This window comes from Penaeus chinensis, chromosome 32, assembly GCF_019202785.1.
Source record: "Penaeus chinensis breed Huanghai No. 1 chromosome 32, ASM1920278v2, whole genome shotgun sequence".
Classification (NCBI taxonomy): Eukaryota; Metazoa; Arthropoda; class Malacostraca; order Decapoda; family Penaeidae; genus Penaeus; species Penaeus chinensis.
In genome coordinates, this window is record NC_061850.1 from 1,502,893 (window position 1) to 1,525,392 (window position 22,500).

At 38.4% G+C, this 22,500-nt stretch overlaps 1 protein-coding gene across 1 annotated transcript; it reads left to right on the plus strand.

Moving 5' to 3' along the window:
* The first annotated feature begins 1,291 nt into the window (after nt 1-1,291).
* On the plus strand, nt 1,292-18,404 carry LOC125042327 (endoplasmic reticulum transmembrane helix translocase-like). Its single transcript, XM_047637863.1, has 23 exons — nt 1,292-1,641; nt 3,293-3,382; nt 3,618-3,814; nt 3,926-3,932; nt 6,701-6,854; nt 7,218-7,370; nt 7,929-8,111; nt 8,577-8,835; nt 9,585-9,636; nt 10,627-10,729; nt 11,032-11,207; nt 11,601-11,711; nt 12,068-12,193; nt 12,503-12,595; nt 12,970-13,101; nt 13,223-13,412; nt 13,565-13,758; nt 14,097-14,232; nt 14,562-14,758; nt 15,859-16,001; nt 16,174-16,282; nt 16,738-16,881; nt 17,458-18,404. The coding sequence occupies exons 1-23, from the start codon at nt 1,378-1,380 to the stop codon at nt 17,578-17,580; spliced, it is 3,336 nt and encodes a 1,111-aa protein (XP_047493819.1). The 5' UTR covers nt 1,292-1,377; the 3' UTR covers nt 17,581-18,404.
* The last annotated feature ends 4,096 nt before the right edge of the window (nt 18,405-22,500 follow it).

Consider the following 22,500-nt stretch of genomic DNA (forward strand, 5'->3'; position numbering starts at 1 on the left):
TATGAATAATAAAAACAGTGAACTAGAAAAGTTTATTGCTTTTAAAAGAAAAACAAAAATATATATGTATTCTAAAAAGCGAATACGGGTTATCACAACCGGATATGCTTACGTAATACACTGCCTGAGTTTTGAAAAAGTAACAATTATTTTAATTACATCTATTTACTTTAACAGTTGAATTTCAAACCAACCGTGAAAAGGGGCTTTTAAAATAGTATAGAAAAATACTATATTCAAGTTATAGTGATGAACATGAACTAATACCTTCACAGCGATGCATTTGACAGCTTTCAATTATATTTTAGTCTGAAATACATATACTCCTGACGAATACAATAATGGAAACCGGTCTAATATTTATCTTGTGTTGTGAAGATTTTCAATATTATCCATAACTCTCTATTACAATGACAATGTCCATGAGACTGTAACCCAGTACATTTATTTAAAAAAGGTATGATCATTTTAGCTAATGCATCATTTTGAAAGGGACCGACTTTGTAATTTTGTGAATCTAGACTATTAAGAAAAAATAAAGTGTCACTCAAAACGCAAAGCGACGTTCGTATGTTCCAAGTCACAGTGACATACGTTCCAACACTTTCCCTTGGCTTAACTTGACCCTTTTTTTTTCTTTTTTTTTGTCAGTCCGCGCCAGCTTTTGCCTAAAAAATAGTGATATTTCTTGGTAAATCCGTTTAGGAATAAAAGGAGCACAATCTTCCAGGTAAACTCTTCCCAGATGTTGAAAATAAGAGTGTCATGTATATTTATCGGACTTCTTTTTTAGTTACTTTTAACCATTTTCCAAACAAATTGATAGTATAGCCATGTATACTGTAAATATATGAATAACTTTTATACAATTCACAGTTTTCATGGGATGCAAAATTACGAATACGTAAGGATGTAGCAATCTACTGACCATTGATACGTCTCTCTGGCAATCCGAAACTACAGCCATGTATTCGGACGCAGTGTTTTGGAGAAATGTATGTAACAAACCGATGATTTCAAATGAATAATGGGTTGAAAATAATAGATAACAGCAAAAAATACAGATTAAATTATCATTGACTCCTTTAGACTGCTTTGTTCCATAAAACAAATTTGTATCCATAAGGGAATAAGTGAAGCCTCTGGAAGGCATCTGGATGCAGTGTATTTTCGAGCAAAGTACATGAAAACACCCAAACAGGCCTAAACATAAATCTCTAGAAAAACAACGAACCACAAAACCTACCCATTAAACAGACAGCATCAGTCAGCGACGGTGCCAGCTAATGAAACCAAATTTGTCCGCCTCGCCGCCGGAGCGAAGTCGCACGCACGCACCCGGACGCAGCGTGTTTTGGAGCGTCGTCTGGTCGTCCGATGGATTCCTCTTCCTCCTCCCTCGACGACCTCGTTCACTCCGTCGGCCTCTATGTCCCTAGGCCCCTGATCTTCCACGGATACATATTCCCGTTCCTCATCCTCTACGGGATATGGGGCTGGGCGTGGGTGGCCGTGTATGGCTGGGAAGAGTACTTTGAAGCGGGGCTCATAGCGCTGGCGGGGGTCGGCTGCCTGCAGATCCTGACGTGCCTCTTCTGCCACTGGTCTGTTCACGTGCGCTGCCTCTTCACCTGCAGGAGGGTGAGTTCCCGTCAGCGGTGGGGATGGCAGCAGAGGGTGGCTCGCACTGGGTCAGCGTCTCGGCGGCTGTTGTAGCTTTTCTAGAGGCGGAGGGAGGTCGTGGGGTTTTGACAGCTGGCGGAGCGGCTCCAGGCGCTGCGTGTTCCTTCGTGTTTGTCGGGACAAGGGGCCTCGGGGGGAGTCCCTTTGCAACCTCGGGAATGATGTATGGCAGGTGCAAAAGGTTTATTTTGGGGAAGACAAGACACAATATATTTTGGGCAGTTTTGCTTATCAGGCAAGTGGTTGTTCAAGTTACACAGATTTATGCTCCTGTTGGAGATGCTGATGAGCAGCGACCTCTACAGGAAATACTAAGTTCTTGGTGAGGAGAAGTAACAATTAAACACAAATAATTGAGCAATACAAAATTAATCACAAAGGTAATTATGTTTTCTATCTCCGATTTAAAGCCCGTTGCTTTCTCTCCCAAAAGATTATCTCTGGGTATGGGTCCAGTTTCATACAGCCATCTTTTATATAGAAAATAATGTATGCAAACAATAGAGCAAATAAATCTAAGAAACTTATCTTCTATGTACTTCTGTCACAACTCAAAAATATTGAAGTTATTAGTCACGCAAGGGTCACATAGTCCGAAATTAAAAATTGCGATGGAAAACAGCAGCGTAACAGCATTAAACTATGAAGGGAGATTCCATTCCAAAAAATTTTTTTTCAAAAGTCGGAGGCCAGATGAAACTGGAAATTTACCCGTCTTTGTAGAACGTATCATCAAATATTATAAGCAGAAAGTACCAGCTGTATGTATACAAAACACATTGTTAAGAGAGAATTTAATGTGGTAATTGTAACAGTTTTTCATATTTTAGTAAGATTCTTTGGCTAATCTCTATGGTGTGGATGCACAAAGCTAGGGCAAATTGAAGAGGAAAATCTTGTAGAGAACAAAAAGTTAGTCGTCTGTACAAAAAATAAGCAACAGACACAAACAGTAATGTCACAAATAGAGAAAAAAGATCTCGGAAAGCTCTGTCTTGCCGTGCATACTGAAATGAAGACAATGCTTCCCCGAGGGTGTTGGGGCACAGCCTCCAGTCAACCCTTGCCTTGCCTAGTCACAGCAACTTAGATTGTTAAATAAATTTTGAGATGTGGAGTTGGGGGTATGTCTGTACGAAGGGAATGGAAAAAGAATGGAGAATCATTGTCAGTCATATAAGTTATGATAAGTGTTCGGTCAGATTTCTGGTTTCTTATTTTTGTACTGTTTCTTATTTTTGTACTGGCCAGCCCAGAACCTGGGCTGGCCATTGTCAACGTGTTTGTCTCTATGTTGTGAAGCATTACTTGTTCATTGTTATTATGTGTGAATAAATGAAATCTGTTTTCTGAAGATATAGGTGAAGGTAAAGGTTTTGGCTTTGTGTGGCTTCAGCCACCCTCTACAAGGTGCACTTAGCATTGCAGAAATGTCACCCACAGCCTTCCAAAGCTGGAAGCACAAAGAGCATCTCATGTTTAGTGAACCAATCCATTGGCCAATTCATTGCTTTAGGGTTGATGACGTATTCTAATTAATTTAATGATTTCATTGCTATTACTTTTACTATATTTTCTTCATTTACTATATTTTTTAATGTTATTTTAGGAAAATGATCCAAGAGTGGCAACAGTTGCAAAAGTTGTGCCAACTCCCAACAACGGTTCACCTGAACTCGTTAAGGTACACAAAACTTTAGTAAGTACTGATCTTGTTCCTTTTTGTTCTCATTTTGTTGCAGGAAAATCTAAAGTTTAAAGTTCTTGTTAAATTTTTATTATTTAATGTATAATAAAAATAATAATACTATAATCGAATCTCTTTATTGTAAGGTGTAATATTATTTGTCTTTTATATTATCCTTTTTTTTTTACATACTCTTGATTTGGAATTTTATTGTGTAGTTCAATGAACTTTTTCTTTGTGTAAACAGATAAGCAAAGAGGCAACAGAAAAGAGCATATGGTTCATCTTTCAAAAAACAAAATACATCTGGGATAGTGAAGAAAGGAAACAGTTTGTCGGTCTCAAGTTTCCCATCGATCATCAGTTACGAACGTACACAGAATGGCGTGGATACCAGGAGGACACAGACCTGGCTACGGCGGAAGGGAGATATGGCAAAAACGAGTAAGAATAGATTTGAGTTGATTTGAGTGGAGACGAAAAGTCATTTCTCTCCTTATGTTAAAAGCCTCACATGCTTCTGTCTACTACTGTATACTCTACATTACTGCTTAGAAATGTTGTAAGTAACTTAACCCAGAAGTAGATACAAATACTGATAGAAAAGTAATGATACTCCATAACAAACCATTTTCCTTTAAGTGGATCTTTTCATAATGTACTGAAATTTAAAAAGGTTGTCCCAGTATTCAGTGGTGTACTCTGAATTAAATAGGTCATATTGAGATTATCAATACTCATATTTTTAAAAGTTCAAATATGTCAATATTTATGAATAGAAGTTTGACATATGAATATAGATACATTAGTAATAGATAAAGGGAATTAATTTGAGAAATAAAATTAGAAATTGAAAGTATTATTCTAGCATGATTATATTCCTAGTGTGTGTGTGTGTGTGTGTGTGTGTGTGTGTGTGTGTGTGTGTGTGTGTGTGTGTGTGTGTGTGTGTGTGTGTGTGTGTGTGTGTGTGTGTGTGTGTGTGTGTGTGTGTGTGTGTGTGTGTGTGTGTGTGTGTGTGTGTGTGTGTGTGTGTGTGTGTGTGTGTGTGTGTGTGTGTGTGTGTGTGTGTGTGTGTGTGTGTGTGTGTGTGTGTGTGTGTGTGTGTGTGTGTGTGTGTGTGTGTGTGTGTGTGTGTGTGTGTGTGTGTGTGTGTGTGTGTGTGTGTGTGTGTGTGTGTGTGTGTGTGTGTGTGTGTGTGTGTGTGTGTGTGTGTGTGTGTGTGTGTGTGTGTGTGTGTGTGTGTGTGTGTGTGTGTGTGTGTGTGTGTGTGTGTGTGTGTGTGTGTGTGTGTGTGTGTGTGTGTGTGTGTGTGTGTGTGTGTGTGTGTGTGTGTGTGTGTGTGTGTGTGTGTGTGTGTGTGTGTGTGTGTGTGTGTGTGTGTGTGTGTGTGTGTGTGTGTGTGTGTGTGTGTGTGTGTGTGTGTGTGTGTGTGTGTGTGTGTGTGTGTGTGTGTGTGTGTGTGTGTGTGTGTGTGTGTGTGTGTGTGTGTGTGTGTGTGTGTGTGTGTGTGTGTGTGTGTGTGTGTGTGTGTGTGTGTGTGTGTGTGTGTGTGTGTGTGTGTGTGTGTGTGTGTGTGTGTGTGTGTGTGTGTGTGTGTGTGTGTGTGTGTGTGTGTGTGTGTGTGTGTGTGTGTGTGTGTGTGTGTGTGTGTGTGTGTGTGTGTGTGTGTGTGTGTGTGTGTGTGTGTGTGTGTGTGTGTGTGTGTGTGTGTGTGTGTGTGTGTGTGTGTGTGTGTGTGTGTGTGTGTGTGTGTGTGTGTGTGTGTGTGTGTGTGTGTGTGTGTGTGTGTGTGTGTGTGTGTGTGTGTGTGTGTGTGTGTGTGTGTGTGTGTGTGTGTGTGTGTGTGTGTGTGTGTGTGTGTGTGTGTGTGTGTGTGTGTGTGTGTGTGTGTGTGTGTGTGTGTGTGTGTGTGTGTGTGTGTGTGTGTGTGTGTGTGTGTGTGTGTGTGTGTGTGTGTGTGTGTGTGTGTGTGTGTGTGTGTGTGTGTGTGTGTGTGTGTGTGTGTGTGTGTGTGTGTGTGTGTGTGTGTGTGTGTGTGTGTGTGTGTGTGTGTGTGTGTGTGTGTGTGTGTGTGTGTGTGTGTGTGTGTGTGTGTGTGTGTGTGTGTGTGTGTGTGTGTGTGTGTGTGTGTGTGTGTGTGTGTGTGTGTGTGTGTGTGTGTGTGTGTGTGTGTGTGTGTGTGTGTGTGTGTGTGTGTGTGTGTGTGTGTGTGTGTGTGTGTGTGTGTGTGTGTGTGTGTGTGTGTGTGTGTGTGTGTGTGTGTGTGTGTGTGTGTGTGTGTGTGTGTGTGTGTGTGTGTGTGTGTGTGTGTGTGTGTGTGTGTGTGTGTGTGTGTGTGTGTGTGTGTGTGTGTGTGTGTGTGTGTGTGTGTGTGTGTGTGTGTGTGTGTGTGTGTGTGTGTGTGTGTGTGTGTGTGTGTGTGTGTGTGTGTGTGTGTGTGTGTGTGTGTGTGTGTGTGTGTGTGTGTGTGTGTGTGTGTGTGTGTGTGTGTGTGTGTGTGTGTGTGTGTGTGTGTGTGTGTGTGTGTGTGTGTGTGTGTGTGTGTGTGTGTGTGTGTGTGTGTGTGTGTGTGTGTGTGTGTGTGTGTGTGTGTGTGTGTGTGTGTGTGTGTGTGTGTGTGTGTGTGTGTGTGTGTGTGTGTGTGTGTGTGTGTGTGTGTGTGTGTGTGTGTGTGTGTGTGTGTGTGTGTGTGTGTGTGTGTGTGTGTGTGTGTGTGTGTGTGTGTGTGTGTGTGTGTGTGTGTGTGTGTGTGTGTGTGTGTGTGTGTGTGTGTGTGTGTGTGTGTGTGTGTGTGTGTGTGTGTGTGTGTGTGTGTGTGTGTGTGTGTGTGTGTGTGTGTGTGTGTGTGTGTGTGTGTGTGTGTGTGTGTGTGTGTGTGTGTGTGTGTGTGTGTGTGTGTGTGTGTGTGTGTGTGTGTGTGTGTGTGTGTGTGTGTGTGTGTGTGTGTGTGTGTGTGTGTGTGTGTGTGTGTGTGTGTGTGTGTGTGTGTGTGTGTGTGTGTGTGTGTGTGTGTGTGTGTGTGTGTGTGTGTGTGTGTGTGTGTGTGTGTGTGTGTGTGTGTGTGTGTGTGTGTGTGTGTGTGGGTGCGTGCGTGCGTGTGTGCGTCTGCTCTAAAATGTTCACATACATTTAAGCAGTTTGAAAGGTACCCTCTGAATGCACAGATAGATTTATGTGTAAGGCAATGTTAGGTTATGTGATGCACCTTATCTCCACTCTGTCATGTGATTTATTATTTACATAGTCGTATTTCTTCTTGTATAATTATTTTTTATTTATTATTATATGTTTTTTGTCTTTCATGTATAATGCAAACTGTCCTCACAGGTATACCGTAACAAGAGGTGGAGATCAATAATGACAGACCAGCTTGTACCGGGAGATGTCGTGAGCGTTGGGCGCAGCCAGAATGACAACCTTGTTCCTTGTGACCTGCTGCTGCTTCGCGGCCCTTGTGTTGTGGATGAGAGTATGCTGACTGGTAAGTACCTTTTTTGTGTGTGATTTGTCAGATTTTTTTCTTTACTTATTTATTTATGTTTGCATTACTTTCTATTCTGAAATATGTCTATATATATATTCAAATTCTTATTTGCTGTTAGTATTATGATAACGCTATAAAAATTATAATTCAGCAATATATGCTATTAACAATAACAATTGTTAATAGCATTAGAAAAAAACATTTTTCTCAGATTCAAAGAATGGGGAAGTCAGATGGGGTCATGTAGGGCCTACTTATTGTGTAAACAAAATTCACAAGAGAAAACTATAGGGGGCAGTACAGTCCCTGGCAACAACGGCTCCATTCTTCACTCATCCTATACTGTCTTTTGCATATCAGGTGAGTCTGTGCCTCAAATGAAAGAAAGCCTTGAGGCAGTCGAATTGGACCGCGAGTTGGACCTTGCCACAGATGCCAAGTTGCATGTGTTGTTTGGGGGCACGAAAGTCGTTCAGCATACCCCTCCCAGCAAAACTGTGACTGGCTTGAGAGGTAAGTAATGTTTTAGTTGGTCAAGTCTTATAGATAGAATGAATAACATATTCTTTACCTAGTTTTTTATTATAGATTTAAATACCCATTTGTTTGTAAACTTGCTAGTTTCCTGAAGCTGAAAACTAAAGTGAAAGAATAATATGTTAATGTTTAAAATTATTTAAAACTACAGAAATGTACTGTATTGGTATTTGCTTGTTTGCAGAATTGTTTAATGTTAAGTGATTTTGTTTGTTTGATCTGCAGTTATTGTAAACAAGGAAAATTTTGGGAGAATGATAAAAAAAAAAAAAAAAGTTTTTGAATATGATTATAAATATTAACTGCTGCTGTCAAAGGATCTTTCTTGAGTCTAGTTATGAAAGGCACACTATTGTAATAGATTCCCATGTTGTTAAGGATTATTAGCACTCTAGCCAAGTAGTTTTTAAAGTTTATGAAACATGATTACTTTATTAATTGTTTTTTTTTTTGTTTTTTTAACAAAAAATATTCAAAGGTTTAGAACTCCTAAGGAACTAGTTTAGAATATAAGAGATTCCCCTCCTTCTGCAGCTCCAGACAATGGGTGTGTGTGCTACGTGTTGCGCACCAACTTCAACACTGCCCAGGGAAAATTGTTGCGGACGATCCTCTATGGTGTCAGTCGTGTCACCGCAAATAACCTGGAGACGTTTGCATTCATTCTTTTCCTGTTGATATTTGCCATTGCTGCTGCTTCATATGTGTGGATTAAAGGTGTGTTTTGTAGCTGTGTTGATGAAAAATATAAATGTTTTTATATATCTTTTCCTCTTCCTACTCCACTTTCTTAATTTATCCTCCTCCCCCCCTCCTTTATTTCCCTTCGCATTATTTTGCCTCCTCCCCCATTTTTTTCTCTTCCTTTTAATTTTCCTCTTTCTCTTCATCTTTGTTATCCTTATCTTCTTTCTCTTCCTCCTTCACCACCTACATTCCCTACTACTTTCTATTGTGTCTTTACCTTATATATTCCTTCTTATTTTTTTCTTTCATTCTCTGCTGTCTCCCTCCTGTGAACTTCTCTTAGTTGCATGTTTGTTGCTTTTCCTAAATATAAGTGGAAACAATTTTATGTTTTATTTAATTTATACTCTGCATTTATTTTATACTCTGAATGTGTATTTACTTGCATTTACATATATTAGTATGTACATTTTTTTCTCTCCCTCGAATGAACAGGCACAGAAGACCCCAACAGGAACCGGTACAAGCTGTTCCTGGAGTGCACTCTTATCCTGACCTCTGTGGTGCCGCCAGAGCTCCCAATAGAACTGTCATTGGCGGTCAACACCTCACTTTTATCACTTTCCAAGTTGTTTGTCTATTGCACTGAGCCCTTCCGCATTCCCTTTGCTGGAAAGATTGATGTGTGCTGCTTCGACAAGACAGGAACTCTGACCAGTGATGACCTGGTGGTGGAAGGTGTTGCAGGCTTAGAGTGAGTATGCAGGTTGTGCTTCCCTCTTCACACAAACACGCACACAAGTATATGTACACACATACACATATATATTACACATGCAGAGGCATACATGTATAGCGTACTGTGTAGTGTAGTGTAATGTTCTCATCTAACAATCTTGCTGATCTACATTCAAATCCTACACTACCACTGGAAGGTAACCCTGGCCATTCCTTGCACACAGGGTAGTTTAGAAGTACAATAAACAGACAGTAGTAATTTAACTTGAGTTACAAGAACCGGGCCCACTAAACCTTAAATTATTATTACTATTATTATTATTATTATATGTATACAAACTCGTATAGATACTCAGAAACGTATACACATGTATACACATATACACATCATATTCACATATACACACTCATATACATATATACACACACATACATGCATGCACATATACATAAGCATATACACAATCTCTCACTCTCTTTTGCTTTCTCTTTTTCTCTCTCCCTCCCTCCCTCCCTCCCTCTCCTCTCCTCTCTCTCTCTCTCTCTCTCTCTCTCTCTCTCTCTCTCTCTCTCTCTCTCTCTCTCTCTCTCTCTCTCTCTCTCTCTCTCTCTCTCTCTCCCACTCTCTCTCTTTCCCTTTCTCCCCTCCCCCTCTCCTTCTCTTTTATTCCTTTATCTCACTCCTTTCATTCCATTTATATGAAATTTACTTACCAATACCCAGTATGCTGTAAACATTTTTTTAATTAGAAATCCTTTTTTCAGCGGCACTAGCAAAGTGGTGCCAGTTGGGGAAGCTCCTCTTGAAACCATACAGGTATGGAGGTTTCTTTCAGCAATCTATTTTTTTTTATTACATTAAAAGTATTTTGCCTTTGTGTTGTTTTCATTAGAGCTTTGCATTTAAAGGTATTCAGTAATATTTTCATGAGCAACATTGTTCAAAAGTACATTATTTTAAGTTTCATGAGTTTATGGTAGTAGATGTACTTACAGTTGGTGAATGAAAATGTTGATCTTGTTATTTTATGATTGTTAGAAAGGAAAAGATGAGAAGTAGTTAACTGTTGGATCAGGGTGCCTTGCAGCTCACATTTGTACAAAAATGTGCACATTAGGCTTACTTGAGTGGCAACAGTCCTGGGTGTATGGCTAGTAGGCCTGGGCCATACACACTCATATGCGGTATCAAGATTCCTTGACTCCTTAGTTAGACCCATTTTCTGCAGATGCATTTTTGCTATATTATCATTTCATGAAGTCTATATTTGTCATTTGTTATGTTGTATGATACCAGTAATAGACTGCTTTTGTAGTATAGGTAACATTGTGATATTGGTGTCATCTTTTTATTATTACTCATTGTTCAATTTTTAGAAATAGACAATTACCTATGCCATATCAAAGCATAGACAATAGACTGTTCTTATAATTCTAAAAGAAAAGAAAATAATAATAATGGGATTAAAAAAATTATAATAATCTATCTGCAGTGCTAAATGGTTTCCTTGTACTGCAAATATATGATGAAATAATGATATGTCCTGGTTGCCTGCCCTTCAGCAACAATTTCCCATGATATCTTTTCATTATCCTGCCCTTCAGTCAAAGACCAGGCATTCCCACTCTTCTGCCCCTCAGTTAAATTTCTCCAAGTCAGGAAGTTCCCATCTCCCTGTCCCTCAGCTAAAGTTTTCCATGAGTCACTCCTGTCACCCACCACTGGCCCATGACATGGTTCCATCACCCAGATCCAACGGGTTAAAGAGTTAGGGACGGAGAATATATGGTTTGGCTTTTTTCACAGGTGGTGGCGTCATGTCATTCTCTAGTCCAGTTGGAAGATGGTCTTGTTGGAGATCCCCAAGAAAAAGCCACATTGGCAGCCATTGATTGGACAGTGACTAAAGGTTAGATTTATGACTGAAGTAAACTTGAGAGAGAGAAAAAAAAACAGAGAGAGAGAGAGAGAGTGTGTGAGAGTGAGAGTGTGGAACCTTTAAACAATACCTTGAGAAGCATTTCCAATGGTATAGAAAATATTAGTCTCAGAGCCCTTTCAGTACTTTTCAACTCTTGCATAATTGTAAGCTGATAGGTTTGAACCACATTCAAATAATAGTGGTGTCCATATTTGTTTTTCTTTTCATGAATTCTCTATTAAAATACACTGAATTACCTAAATTTTTTTAAATCATTATTTTTCCCAAAGGTGAAGCTGTTGTGCCACGGAAAGGAAAGGCTCCAGGTATGAAAATATTCCATCGTTTCCACTTTTCATCCCAGTTGAAGCGAATGTCGGTAATCACTGGATTTACCCAGCCTGGCTCTGCTGATGTCATGTATTTGGCAACTGTGAAAGGTGCACCAGAAACTCTAAGACCGATGGTAGGTGTTCCTTGTAGATTGGCACTTGATTATTTTGTAGTATCAGAAGCCTGTGTTTTATAAGGTGTGGGGACATAACAGGTTGAAGTTTGAAAGTAGAAAATATTATAAAGGTAACCTCTGATTACTGAGCTGTAGAGATGGATCTTAAAGTGAACCTATCTTCCTTACTTTCTTGATTTCTTTTTGTGAAGTATAGATTTTAGATTTTTTTTTACTTTTTTAAAGGAAAGCTTTATGAACCTTAATTTTAATTTTGGTTTTAGTTTTGTTTCCCTTTACTCCTTATTCTGTTTCTTTCATTACAGTGTTGTCTGCAGACAACTTCACTCACTCATTCACACACTCAACACATACATTGACATCAACAGTAATGTAATCTATTTGTTCCAGTTCTCCTCACTACCACCAAACTATGACAATGTATACTTGGAGCTGTCTCGCCGCGGAGCCCGAGTTTTAGCTCTCGGAAGAAAAGAGCTTGGCAGACTTTCACACGCTGAGGTGAATATGCTGCATTTACATAATATTTAATTTTAGTTGAGGATATCAGGTTTATCAGTGATACTAGAAATGTGGATATAAGCAGCAGTTATTTTGAAGATATGCTTTGTCACTTTCTGCTAGGCCTGTCTGAAATTCAGTTTGGGAGTTGGAGTTGGATGATATTTGATGAAAGCCAGTTAGGAGACATGCTCAAAGTTTCATTTCTGAAGTTGTCTTTACAGTTGCCTGATTTTTTCCACAAATTTTACAGTATCCTTTAAGAGTTCCAAATTTTTAGGCTTATGAGAGTTGTTCTATGCACTTGATATTCTTCCAATAAATCATATAATAACCTTAGCACTTCCCATCAACAGGTACGAGAAACAACACGTGAAGCCTTGGAATGCAAGCTGACCTTTACTGGTTTTATCATCATCTCCTGTCCACTGAAGAGGGACTCAAAGGAGGTCATTAAAGAAGTGCTTCAGAGTTCACACGGGGTAAGTGTTTTAGTACTGTGTATAAAGATTCTGTTGATATTTAGTTTTGTATGTGTAAATATCTAACTGCTGTGGATATTTTTGTCACAAATGATACAGTACATACAATCAACCAAGAGATAGTTTGTTCTTGGAGACTGTTTATACAGAATTTTTTCAAAGCAATAAAAAGACTAAATTGATAACAATAGTAGCTCCTGGTCGTGTTTGTATTTTTCATTTTATTATGTTCATTTGAAAATTAAATGTTTTGTGCTATTGCTAGCAATGGAAAGGTATCTTCATTTTTTTTCTCTTTTTCACTCACAGGTGGTTATGATTACTGGTGACAATTCATTGACTGCTTGCCATGTTGCAAAAGAATTGAAATTTACACATAAGAAGGCAACATTAGTTCTTCAGGTAAGTATTTAGCTGTGAAAGAGCTCCTAGGCTTATTTGACCTTACCTAACTATCTCATTCCTTTAACTTTTGGGAGAAGACTTGTACATTTTATCATTATTATTGTTTTTATTATTACTATTTTTATTATTATTATTATTATTACTGTTATTATTATAATTATTATTGTTGTTGTTGTTGTTGTTGTTGTCGTCAGTAGTAACATGCTACTTTCAAGACTGGGGTAAATAGGTGAGGTAACATAAGCCTAGTAATTGATGCAGTTTCTAAGCACTGTGGAGCCATCTGTATTAAAAAATGGGCAGAGCATGTTTTTCCTCTTGCTTTATATCTTTTGTAACGGGTCCTCTTCACCTGTTCTTTTCCGGCTCAGAACTATAACCAAGACCGATGGGGTTGGGAGAGCATCGACCAGACAATCAAAATGGAAGTCATACCCACCAATGAGATCAAAGATATGAAGAATGGTTTCTTCAGGACGTACGACTTTTGCATCACAGGAGAAGTGAGTATTTTGATTTGCTCGATAGGACTGTGGCATTATTTGCACGTTTTGATATGTACAGTTTCAGTGATTATGGAACTTTCATTGTTAAAGTTTGTATTATTTTCTTCTCTTCCCATAGGGCCTAGCCTGGCTGAAAAGACAGCATCCCAAATTCTTCAAGGACATTCTTCCACACGTAAGAGTCTTTGCTCGCGTGGCCCCTAAACAAAAGGAATTTGTAATAACTGCATACAAAAGCTTGGGTTACACAACACTCATGTGTGGTGATGGCACTAATGATGTTGGTGCACTGAAGCATGCTCACTGTGGTAGGTATAGCAGTGCATTTTTTGACTGTCACTGTCAAATAAGAAAATGTATAATACATTTTTTGTTATTTAAGTCTGTTTCATTTACCTTCATTTATTCCTCTGCTAATTCTTTTTTTTTTTTTTTTTTTCTTTTCATCCTTTTAACGCAGGTGTGGCCATCCTCTCCAACGCCCCTGATCGTCCACCACAGAGGAAGAAGCGCAGTGATGACCCCAACAATGGCATGACACCAGGAATGTCAGAGAAGCTGGAAAGTGCGAGGAAATTAGCAAGGAAGGTTGAGAAGCAGAAAGCACAAACTCCACCAGCAAGCTCAAGACAATCAAAAATGACACCTCAGCAGGTACAGTGTTGGAAGCAGGGTTGGAGGGGAACACCTTTGGTTGCTTATACCTGTGTTGAATTATGAAGTTATATCAGGAAACAAATTTTTAGGTGAAATGGATAATACACGTTTTGTAAGAGTATACGTTATAAATATACTTTCTATAGTATGGATGTGCTCTTACAGTTTACCAGGCTAGGTAGAGTGTATTGTGAAGATATTCATTCTCATTCATACCTTTTCCACAAATGTCATCATGAATATGGGTCATCTTAGTAGGTCTTTAAAAAAAATAAAAAATAAAAAGTCAACACCTTGTTATCCCCGCATTTAACCATTTTTTTTTTAATTGACAGGAACAAATAACGAAGGCACAAGCCCAGTTACAAAAGCTTCTTCAGGAGCTGGAGGAAGAGAATAACCCAGTAGTGAAGCTAGGTGATGCTTCGATTGCAGCACCTTTCACATCTAAACTTTCATCTATACAATGTGGTAAGTGCAAGTTATTGAAAGTGTACAGCATCATAAAAAAAATTTAATTATTATTTTTTCTTTTTTTCTTTGTGCTTGTCTGTGATAATGAAGCTGATTATTAGTGTTGTTATTATTAGTATTAGTATTGGTATTATTATTAGTATTAGTATTATTATCATCATCATAATCATAATCATTACTACTATTGTTGTTGTTATTGTTTTTAGTACTATGATGATAGAGATGGGGATGGCAATAGCGATGGGGTGTTAGTAATGATGGGCATAATATTAGTAGTCACTTTCATATCCTGTTTAATAACAGAATATTTATTTTCTTCTTGACAGTGTGCCACATTATCAAGCAAGGCAGATGTACCCTTGTGACAACTCTACAGATGTTCAAAATTTTAGCACTGAATGCCCTAATTTTGGCATATTCTCAGTCTGTTTTGTACCTGGATGGCATCAAGTTCTCTGACTACCAGGCAACACTGCAAGGCCTCCTCCTTGCAGCCTGCTTCTTATTTATTTCGCGCTCAAAGGTAACCAACCACCTTAGAAATACATTATCACAATTCTGTTAATGGTCAAATACTCTGTCCCTTTTCTTCTTTTTGGAAGTATCTAAAGCACTGTTGTGATTATCCCCCACAGAAAAGCAGAAACCTTAGTCCACATATTAATGACATTTTTATGAAACTGAATATAGTCTTTTCCTTTTTGTCCATTACTCATAGTAACATTGTTTTAGAATTGAAGGAGAGAATGAAAGTTGACATGTTTTGTTGGATGTAAAGTCAAGTCCAAATAAGAAATTTTAAATAATCATTTCACTGATTACAGGAAGTTTTGTAAATATATGAAAATCATATACATTTATATATTTTATGAAATATACTGAAGTTGTTTAAAGAAACCCTGGAAATCTACATTACATTCAGTGTGTGTGTATTTATATATGGAAAGTTTTAATTCTTAATTGTGACATTTTACTGAAACTTACGGCAGAATTTACCTTGCCCTACCACTACAAACCCAGAGCAAACTTAATATAACTTAATTCAGTCACACCTTTTGTCCTTGATTTAATATGATTACATACTAATAATAATTCTTATGATAACTTAATCTGAATATAACCCAAATGAGTTTTGATTTGACTAATATGATCTAAGTTACTTAAATAGTATAGACAGCCATTGATTTAATATAATTACATACTAATAATAATTCTTATGATAACTTAATCTGAATATAACCCAAATGAGTTTTGATTTGACTAATATGATCTAAGTTACTTAAATAGTATAGACAGCCATTGCCATAATTTTTTTTTTTCTTTCAAATTCCTTTTTGAATTTTATACTAATTTCACATGCCTTGGTCATTTGAAGTTTTAGATTTTAAGGATGCATTCTTGGTCCACACTGACCAAAGCAAAGCATACCCTTCTACCAACTTTACTGAATGTAAACTTTAATACTGATATAACAAGTCAGGACCTACCACATCTAAAAAGTACTCTAAACCTGATATAGACTTTTCAAAGAAGAATAACTTTATTAACAACTGTATGTGCTAACTAGCATATACAAAACTTCCTGAAATTAAAGTGACTAAAAGACCCTGCACTATGTTTCAGCCACTAAAAGTCCTCAGTAAAGAGAGGCCACTACCAAACATTTTTAACGTGTACACAATCATGACGGTGCTGCTACAATTCGCAGTCCACTTCACATGTCTCTGGTTCTTGGTTAACCAGGCCAATGAATGGTCTCCACCAAAGTGAGTGACTATTGAATTTATTTGAATGTTGAGAAGAAATCTATATACATAAAGAAATGAGAAATACAACATGGGTTGTTTACGTTTACATTTTTAAAATTGTAAGAATTTGTTGGTACTCATATGGTACATGCATTTAATTAATGTGCTTATTGTTTTTTAATTGTTTCAGGGACAAGTTTGTTGACTTAGAAAAGGAATTTGAACCCAGTCTTTTGAATAGTACAGTGTATGTCATCTCCATGACACTACAAATATCAACATTTGCCATCAATTACAGGGTAAGAAATGTTGGGCATAATTGTTTACTAGTTTGTTTATGTAGTTGCTTGTGCAAGTGGTTGTGCAAAATGAAGTTGAATAGACCTAGGATTTGTTATATACTGTTAGCAGTGTGTGCCCACCACTCTGCACAGATTTCACCCTTGGTTTCATCCATTGAGCCTCCAACCACAGTAGGCAGGCTGTGCTAAGGCCAGTTTACCACTATTAGGATAATTTCATAGTGCAAGTAAAATTACATTTAAATATTAGACACACAAGAATTGTTTGTTATTTCCATCCTTTCAAGTATGACCCTTTTTTTTTTTTTTTTTTTTATCTTTTAGAACATGACTTAGGCTATTGTTTCAAGTCCTTTTCATTCAACAAATTTGGAGATGATGTATGTGTCTCTGTTTCCTTTGGTAATAAGCTTTTAATTAATCAATTGTTTGTCTTTTTTTCTACTTTTCAGGGCCATCCATTTATGGAATCTCTGCTAGAAAACAAGGCTCTGCTGTACAGCCTGTTGGGCTCTGGCGGCGTGGTTTTGGCTCTGGCCGTGGGCATCGTTCCAGAATTTGCTCAACAATTTGAGATTGTTGATTTCCCTCCTGAGGTAAGGACTGCAAATACTGGCCTCCATGCAAAATAGAAGCCAGTTTATCTAATAGGTGGATTGATGGATAAGAATCAAGAGAAAGATTTATACATACTCATGCACATATATACACGCGTGCACGTACACACATACATACACACGCGTGCACACACATACACAAGCATGCATGTGCGCAGGCACACACATACGCATAAGCACATGCACACATATATAAGCATCAACATTTTTGCATTAATGCACTCAGTCTCATGATTGTAATGCATGAACATGAACATGTCAAGCCTTGTATTATAAATGAAAGATTGAGATAACAAAACATTTAATATATGCATTTTCTGGCATTTAGTCTGAGAGAACCTTTTGGATGTGCATACCCTCATATATGCAATACCTGGAATTTCTTAGATGTTCTGTAATGTACAGGAAAAATTATTCAAATAGAAAAACAGAAATGATCATCTTAATCTTACTTTCTGGTAGGATATAATTTTCCACTTTAACCATTAGCTCAAGTCATTGTGTCATACCAGACTACATTATGAATCCTTAACCATACATCTTTTCTTCCAACAGTACCGCATTATTCTGGTGAAGGTGCTTGTGGCCGATTTCACCCTGTCACTTATTGTGGACAGGGTATGCCTCTTCCTGTTTGGAGAAGGAAGATTACCATCAGAGTTAAGGAAGATAGCATAGAAAAAATAGTCATCTTTAGGATGTATTTAAAGGAGAATTTGATAATGAAATATATATATATACATATTCAGATTATACCGTTGGTTGGTTCTTGGAATCATGATCCATTTGTAATTCCTTGGATATTTTTGAAATTCAATGAATTTTCATCTGTTAGGAATTCAATGTTAATGCATTTAGATGGCTGATGTCACTTTATGGTTTATGTTATTCTCTGAAGACACTTTTGTAAGGAAATGTAATTTAGTCTGCGGTAGGTGGTTGTGGTTGCAAAATTTGTATTGTACTGTATGTTTGAACACTTAATTATCTTCTATAAAAGTACAGTGATTTTTGTGCAGTGACAATGTTAATAGTTCTGAATATTCAGATTTTTCTTGGTCTTTCCTATTAGCTGCATTGCTAAAAATCAGTTCAATATGACCCTGCTCATAGATATGTATTTGTGCCCTGTACTGTGTCTATCAATTCAATTGCAGTTTTATTATGATTTATTTTTAATTGGTAATTGCTCAATCTTGTCATACTTTTTATATGGAAGAATGTCATTGATGGCAAAGGGAGTAAAGACTTAGATAAAACAAAGAGATCTTCAGACATTACTGGGTTTAATTAACCTCCAGATAAGTCCACCAGTATACCATTTTCCTAGCCTTCATATGCAGGTAGATTCTCTTTAGGCGACTTCTTTCTGACTCAGAAAAGGGATTTACACTTGATGTGATACTTTTGTATAGTATGTCAACCACAATATCTGAATATTAATTTGAACTATAATGTTGTAATCAATAAATCAGAGAAAATATGTATCCATTTTCCCATTATTTTTCCTGTTTTTATTGCCCCCACTAGATTTTTAAAAAAGGGAAACATGTAGGTGTGTTTTTCGTGCAATTTTTATTTTGTTTTTTAGAAACTGGAAGAAAAGGAAAATAAAGGAGTTTGGGCCATAAAGTTGCCCGTGCTCATATATTGATACTGATATCAAACTGGAAGGGAAACACCAGGTATTTTTAACCTTTTTTATTATGATTGAAAGAATCAAGGTCTAAGCTTTGCAAAGAAAGAGAACCATAAATATTAACAGAAAGTTATACCGATTTTATTATCCACGCCTTCCATTATCGCTTCTTTTATTGTTCGTTAACTCAGAATTCTTTTGTATAAGCTAAGTTAATTCTGAATATCAGGTAATGGACCTGATTTGAAAATATACTCATATTTACGTTGAGTGGGTGCGCGTTTACATACTATATAAACTTGTTTGCATGTGGGTGTTGGAATATTTTTATATAATTACATGGACAAAATTACGTTTAGATTCATGCCTTCTCATAAGCTTGTATCAAGTTTTTACTAATTATTTTGGGCCATCGGTTATTTTCAGCAAAAAAAAAAGCTATTGGGCCTAAACTACAACCATTGACACAGAACACAACTTCAAACTCTACAAGACAAAGCCTCCTACATGCACACTATTCACACCTGTTTTCCCAGAACTAAACGAGTTGGCGGCAATAGCTCATCAGAATCAAAGCTGATATTATTTATTTTGACTTTGATCAGAATGACGTTTTACGGATCTGTTTCACCTTGTGTAGATATGGCATTAACACAAAGGCTCATTACTTTTTAATTTGTTGTGATGATAAATATTTGGGATTCTTCAATAAACAATATTTGATACGTGTAAATATAGATTACTAATATTTCGGTTTGAATGCGTGCTTTTGTTTGCTTGATTACCTCTGTTTCACTGATAATGGTGAATGTGGTCCATGAACTAATCATTTTTTACCAATGCGACAAAGTGAGATTATGAAATGTGAACAACAATAACACTGATTAATTTACGTGGAGGGACTGTTCCAAAGAGGCGCCGGAAATGTCTAGGTGCTGTTGCTGAATGCACGAATGTTCTGTTTTTGGATTCACGACGTGGCTCAGAAGCTATCGTACAGTGCTTTGTATTTTGGACTTTATATCTACCACTTAAAAGATATGATTAGAAAACTCCACAATGATAAAACTAGAAAAGTAGATACTAAATAGGGGAAAAAATCTACATATAGTATCGATGCAAACAAAACGCAGTTTCCGCTACCAGACCGGCCTGTCCTCTTTCCTGCCGTATATGTCGAGGTAAAAGGCTTCGGGGTTCCCAGGTTTCTTACATGCACCAAACTACCCTGAGGCAGTACCCGCCAGTCGCGCCAACACGGAAAGTTGTTAAATTAGGTCATTATGTTGTACCAAACGTACATTACGAATCCTTAAACATATACCTTGTATCAGTGACGTGTACAGACTTCAGAAAGTAGGGATTCAAATTAGAAAAAAAATAAGCACGTTAATTTTCACCTGATTTTGACTATGCGGGCACTTTGTTACGAAGGAGGGAAGGGTATCAAGCACCCTTACCTCTCCCCCCTCTCTGTGCATGTCCCCTGTACGACTGCTCAGTGAAAAGCTACATCTCATCCACCAAGTGGCTATTCCTCATGATTAAGCGAATCTAGACCCAGCTACACTGAACATACCGAGTGCGACTGCCGTTCATATCATATCGTTAAAAGCACTAACGACTGAGCGAATATTGAACGATTTTCACTCGATTAAGACTTAATTTGCCTTGAAACATTTGACCATCGCGACGGGAAGTGCAAGTCCGAAAATCACAAATCATTGACATTTATTCAGGTTTCCGGGACGGATCGTTTTTTGATGCAATATTTACTCAAGATAGTGAAACACAATAACAACGCAGCATTTGTTTGTGTATGTGCGCGCGCGCGCGCGTGTGTGCGTGTGCGTGTATATATGGATGTGTGTGTGTGTGTGTGTGTGTGTGCGCGCGCGCGCGCGCGCGCGTATCCGTGTGCGAGTTTGTTTTCATTCGTGCATGGTGCTTGTGGGCAGTACATAACAAGTGTACAGTATGTGGATATATGGACCAATAATATTCCAAAGTCATTACGGACGAGCAGACGGCGAGGAGCGGTGCAGTGCACACAGCGACAGGCAGCAACCACGGTATGCAGATGTCATGTGTTCATAATCACGATGAGATTTGGATTCACGACGTGGGCTGAGAGCGCATCAATGGCTTTGATTTGACTTGAGAGTCCCCTAAAATGTAGACACTATCAACTGATAAAGAATACGGCCCTCAAAGGGGAAATCGTCAATGTATGATGGCAACAACGCGTTTCCTACAGACGGCTGTCTCCTCTATGTCAGGTAAGGTTCGGGTTCCCAGGTTCAACATGGCCCAATCGCCTGGCAGTACCGCGGCTCAACAGGAGATGGTAATTGGTATGATCGTTGCCAAAGCGTACATTCGAATCTGAGAGATCCTTGATCAATGGCGCTCAGACTCGAAGTAGGGATTCAATTGAAAAGCTAGCAAATGGCTATCGACTAGTTTTGAGGCCGCGGCTTATATGCGCAAGGAGGGAGGAAGACCTCCTGCCCCCCTCGTCATGTCCCCGTACGACTGCTAGTGAAAACGCTGCTCAAATGCGCCACAGAGCTATTCCAGATTAGGAATAGACCAGGCTCAAATGAGCGCATATCAGTGAGGAGACTGCGACTTCAATGCTATCGTATCAAGACTGAGGAGATCCGCGGCAATTGACGCTTTTCCTGATCTAGCTAGATTGCTGAAACTCCAATCGCGCCATCAAAGTCAGAGAATACAAGTCCTTCAATTGGATTCGCTTCGGTACGGATCGTTATTCGAGCCTCAATTGATCGAGTAGTGGGAACCAGCCTCAATATTGGTGTATCGAGTCGGCGCAGGGGATCGCGGGCTCAAATGTGCGTGTATAGTAGGAGTCGTGGCTTCATATGGCGCGCTCGCAGCGAGCGTATCCGCGGCCAATTGGTTTTCATCGTGCATGGGCTTGTGGGCAGTCAAACAAGTGCAGTATGGGTATATGGACCAATAGTAGCGAATCCGACGGCCTAAGAGGCGACATCGGTCAGTGAAGGACCGGCGTCAACCCACGGTATAATGTCTGAGGAGGATCCGCGGCCTCAAAGGCGCTGCCAATTGAGATGCGGCCATCGAGTCAGCTGAGGAGGATCCGCGGCCTCAAATGGCGCCATCGAGTCAGGTGAGGAGGATCCGCGGCCTCAAATGGCGCCATCGAGTCAGGTGAGGAGGATCCGCGGCCTCAAATGGCGCCATCGAGTCAGGTGAGGAGGATCCGCGGCCTCAAATGGACGGACAAGCGGAGTCGACTAATCGCTTTCATAATTCATGTTCCTTTATTCGCTTCTATCATCATTTTGTCGGTGGTAGATATTTATATTGCTATCAAAATCAACACACACATATACATACATATATACACATCCATATATACACATCCATATATATACATACATATATTTATATATATGATTTATAAAAAAAAAACGGATCATGAATATGTACGCTGTATATAAATAAAACATTAATCAACTCAGCCATTTATTGAAAGTTCAGTTACATCTTCCACTTACTGTAAAACGAGACATCTTTTGCAAGAGCGTTTGAAACAACTCAGGATATTTGCCAAAAGATCGAAGCAATTTCAAAAGTTTGGGATTGGCTGTCCTTATTTTTTTAAATCTTTAATTGCTACCTTCAACACTGTTCAAAGTGTTATTGTTTTCATGGTGATATTGTTATCATTAATATATCATCGCTGTTATGATATAGCATCATTATTACAAATGCTATAGTTGAATTAATTACTTTTACTAGAATCATTATCAGCATTTCCAGTTCACTCTCATCCGGCATAACCATCGCCAGCATCCTCTGCCACATCTCCCATAACTTAGATTTATTCTCACAATCTGCTTATTTCGGAAAGGTTAATACAAAGCAATTTTAAAAAGCGCATTGGCATTATTCCCGTCAGCTGTTTC

What these genes read in the sequence shown, in the direction of transcription:
- LOC125042327 (XM_047637863.1), top strand. Translation starts at nt 1,378, where the DNA reads ATGGATTCCTCTTCCTCCTCCCTCGACGACCTCGTTCACTCCGTCGGC. An exon ending in TGCTTCAGAGTTCACACGGG is followed by an intron (nt 12,194 to 12,502) that starts GTAAGTGTTTTA and finishes TTTCACTCACAG; the next exon opens with GTGGTTATGATTACTGGTGA. An exon ending in TTGTTGATTTCCCTCCTGAG is followed by an intron (nt 16,882 to 17,457) that starts GTAAGGACTGCA and finishes TTCTTCCAACAG; the next exon opens with TACCGCATTATTCTGGTGAA.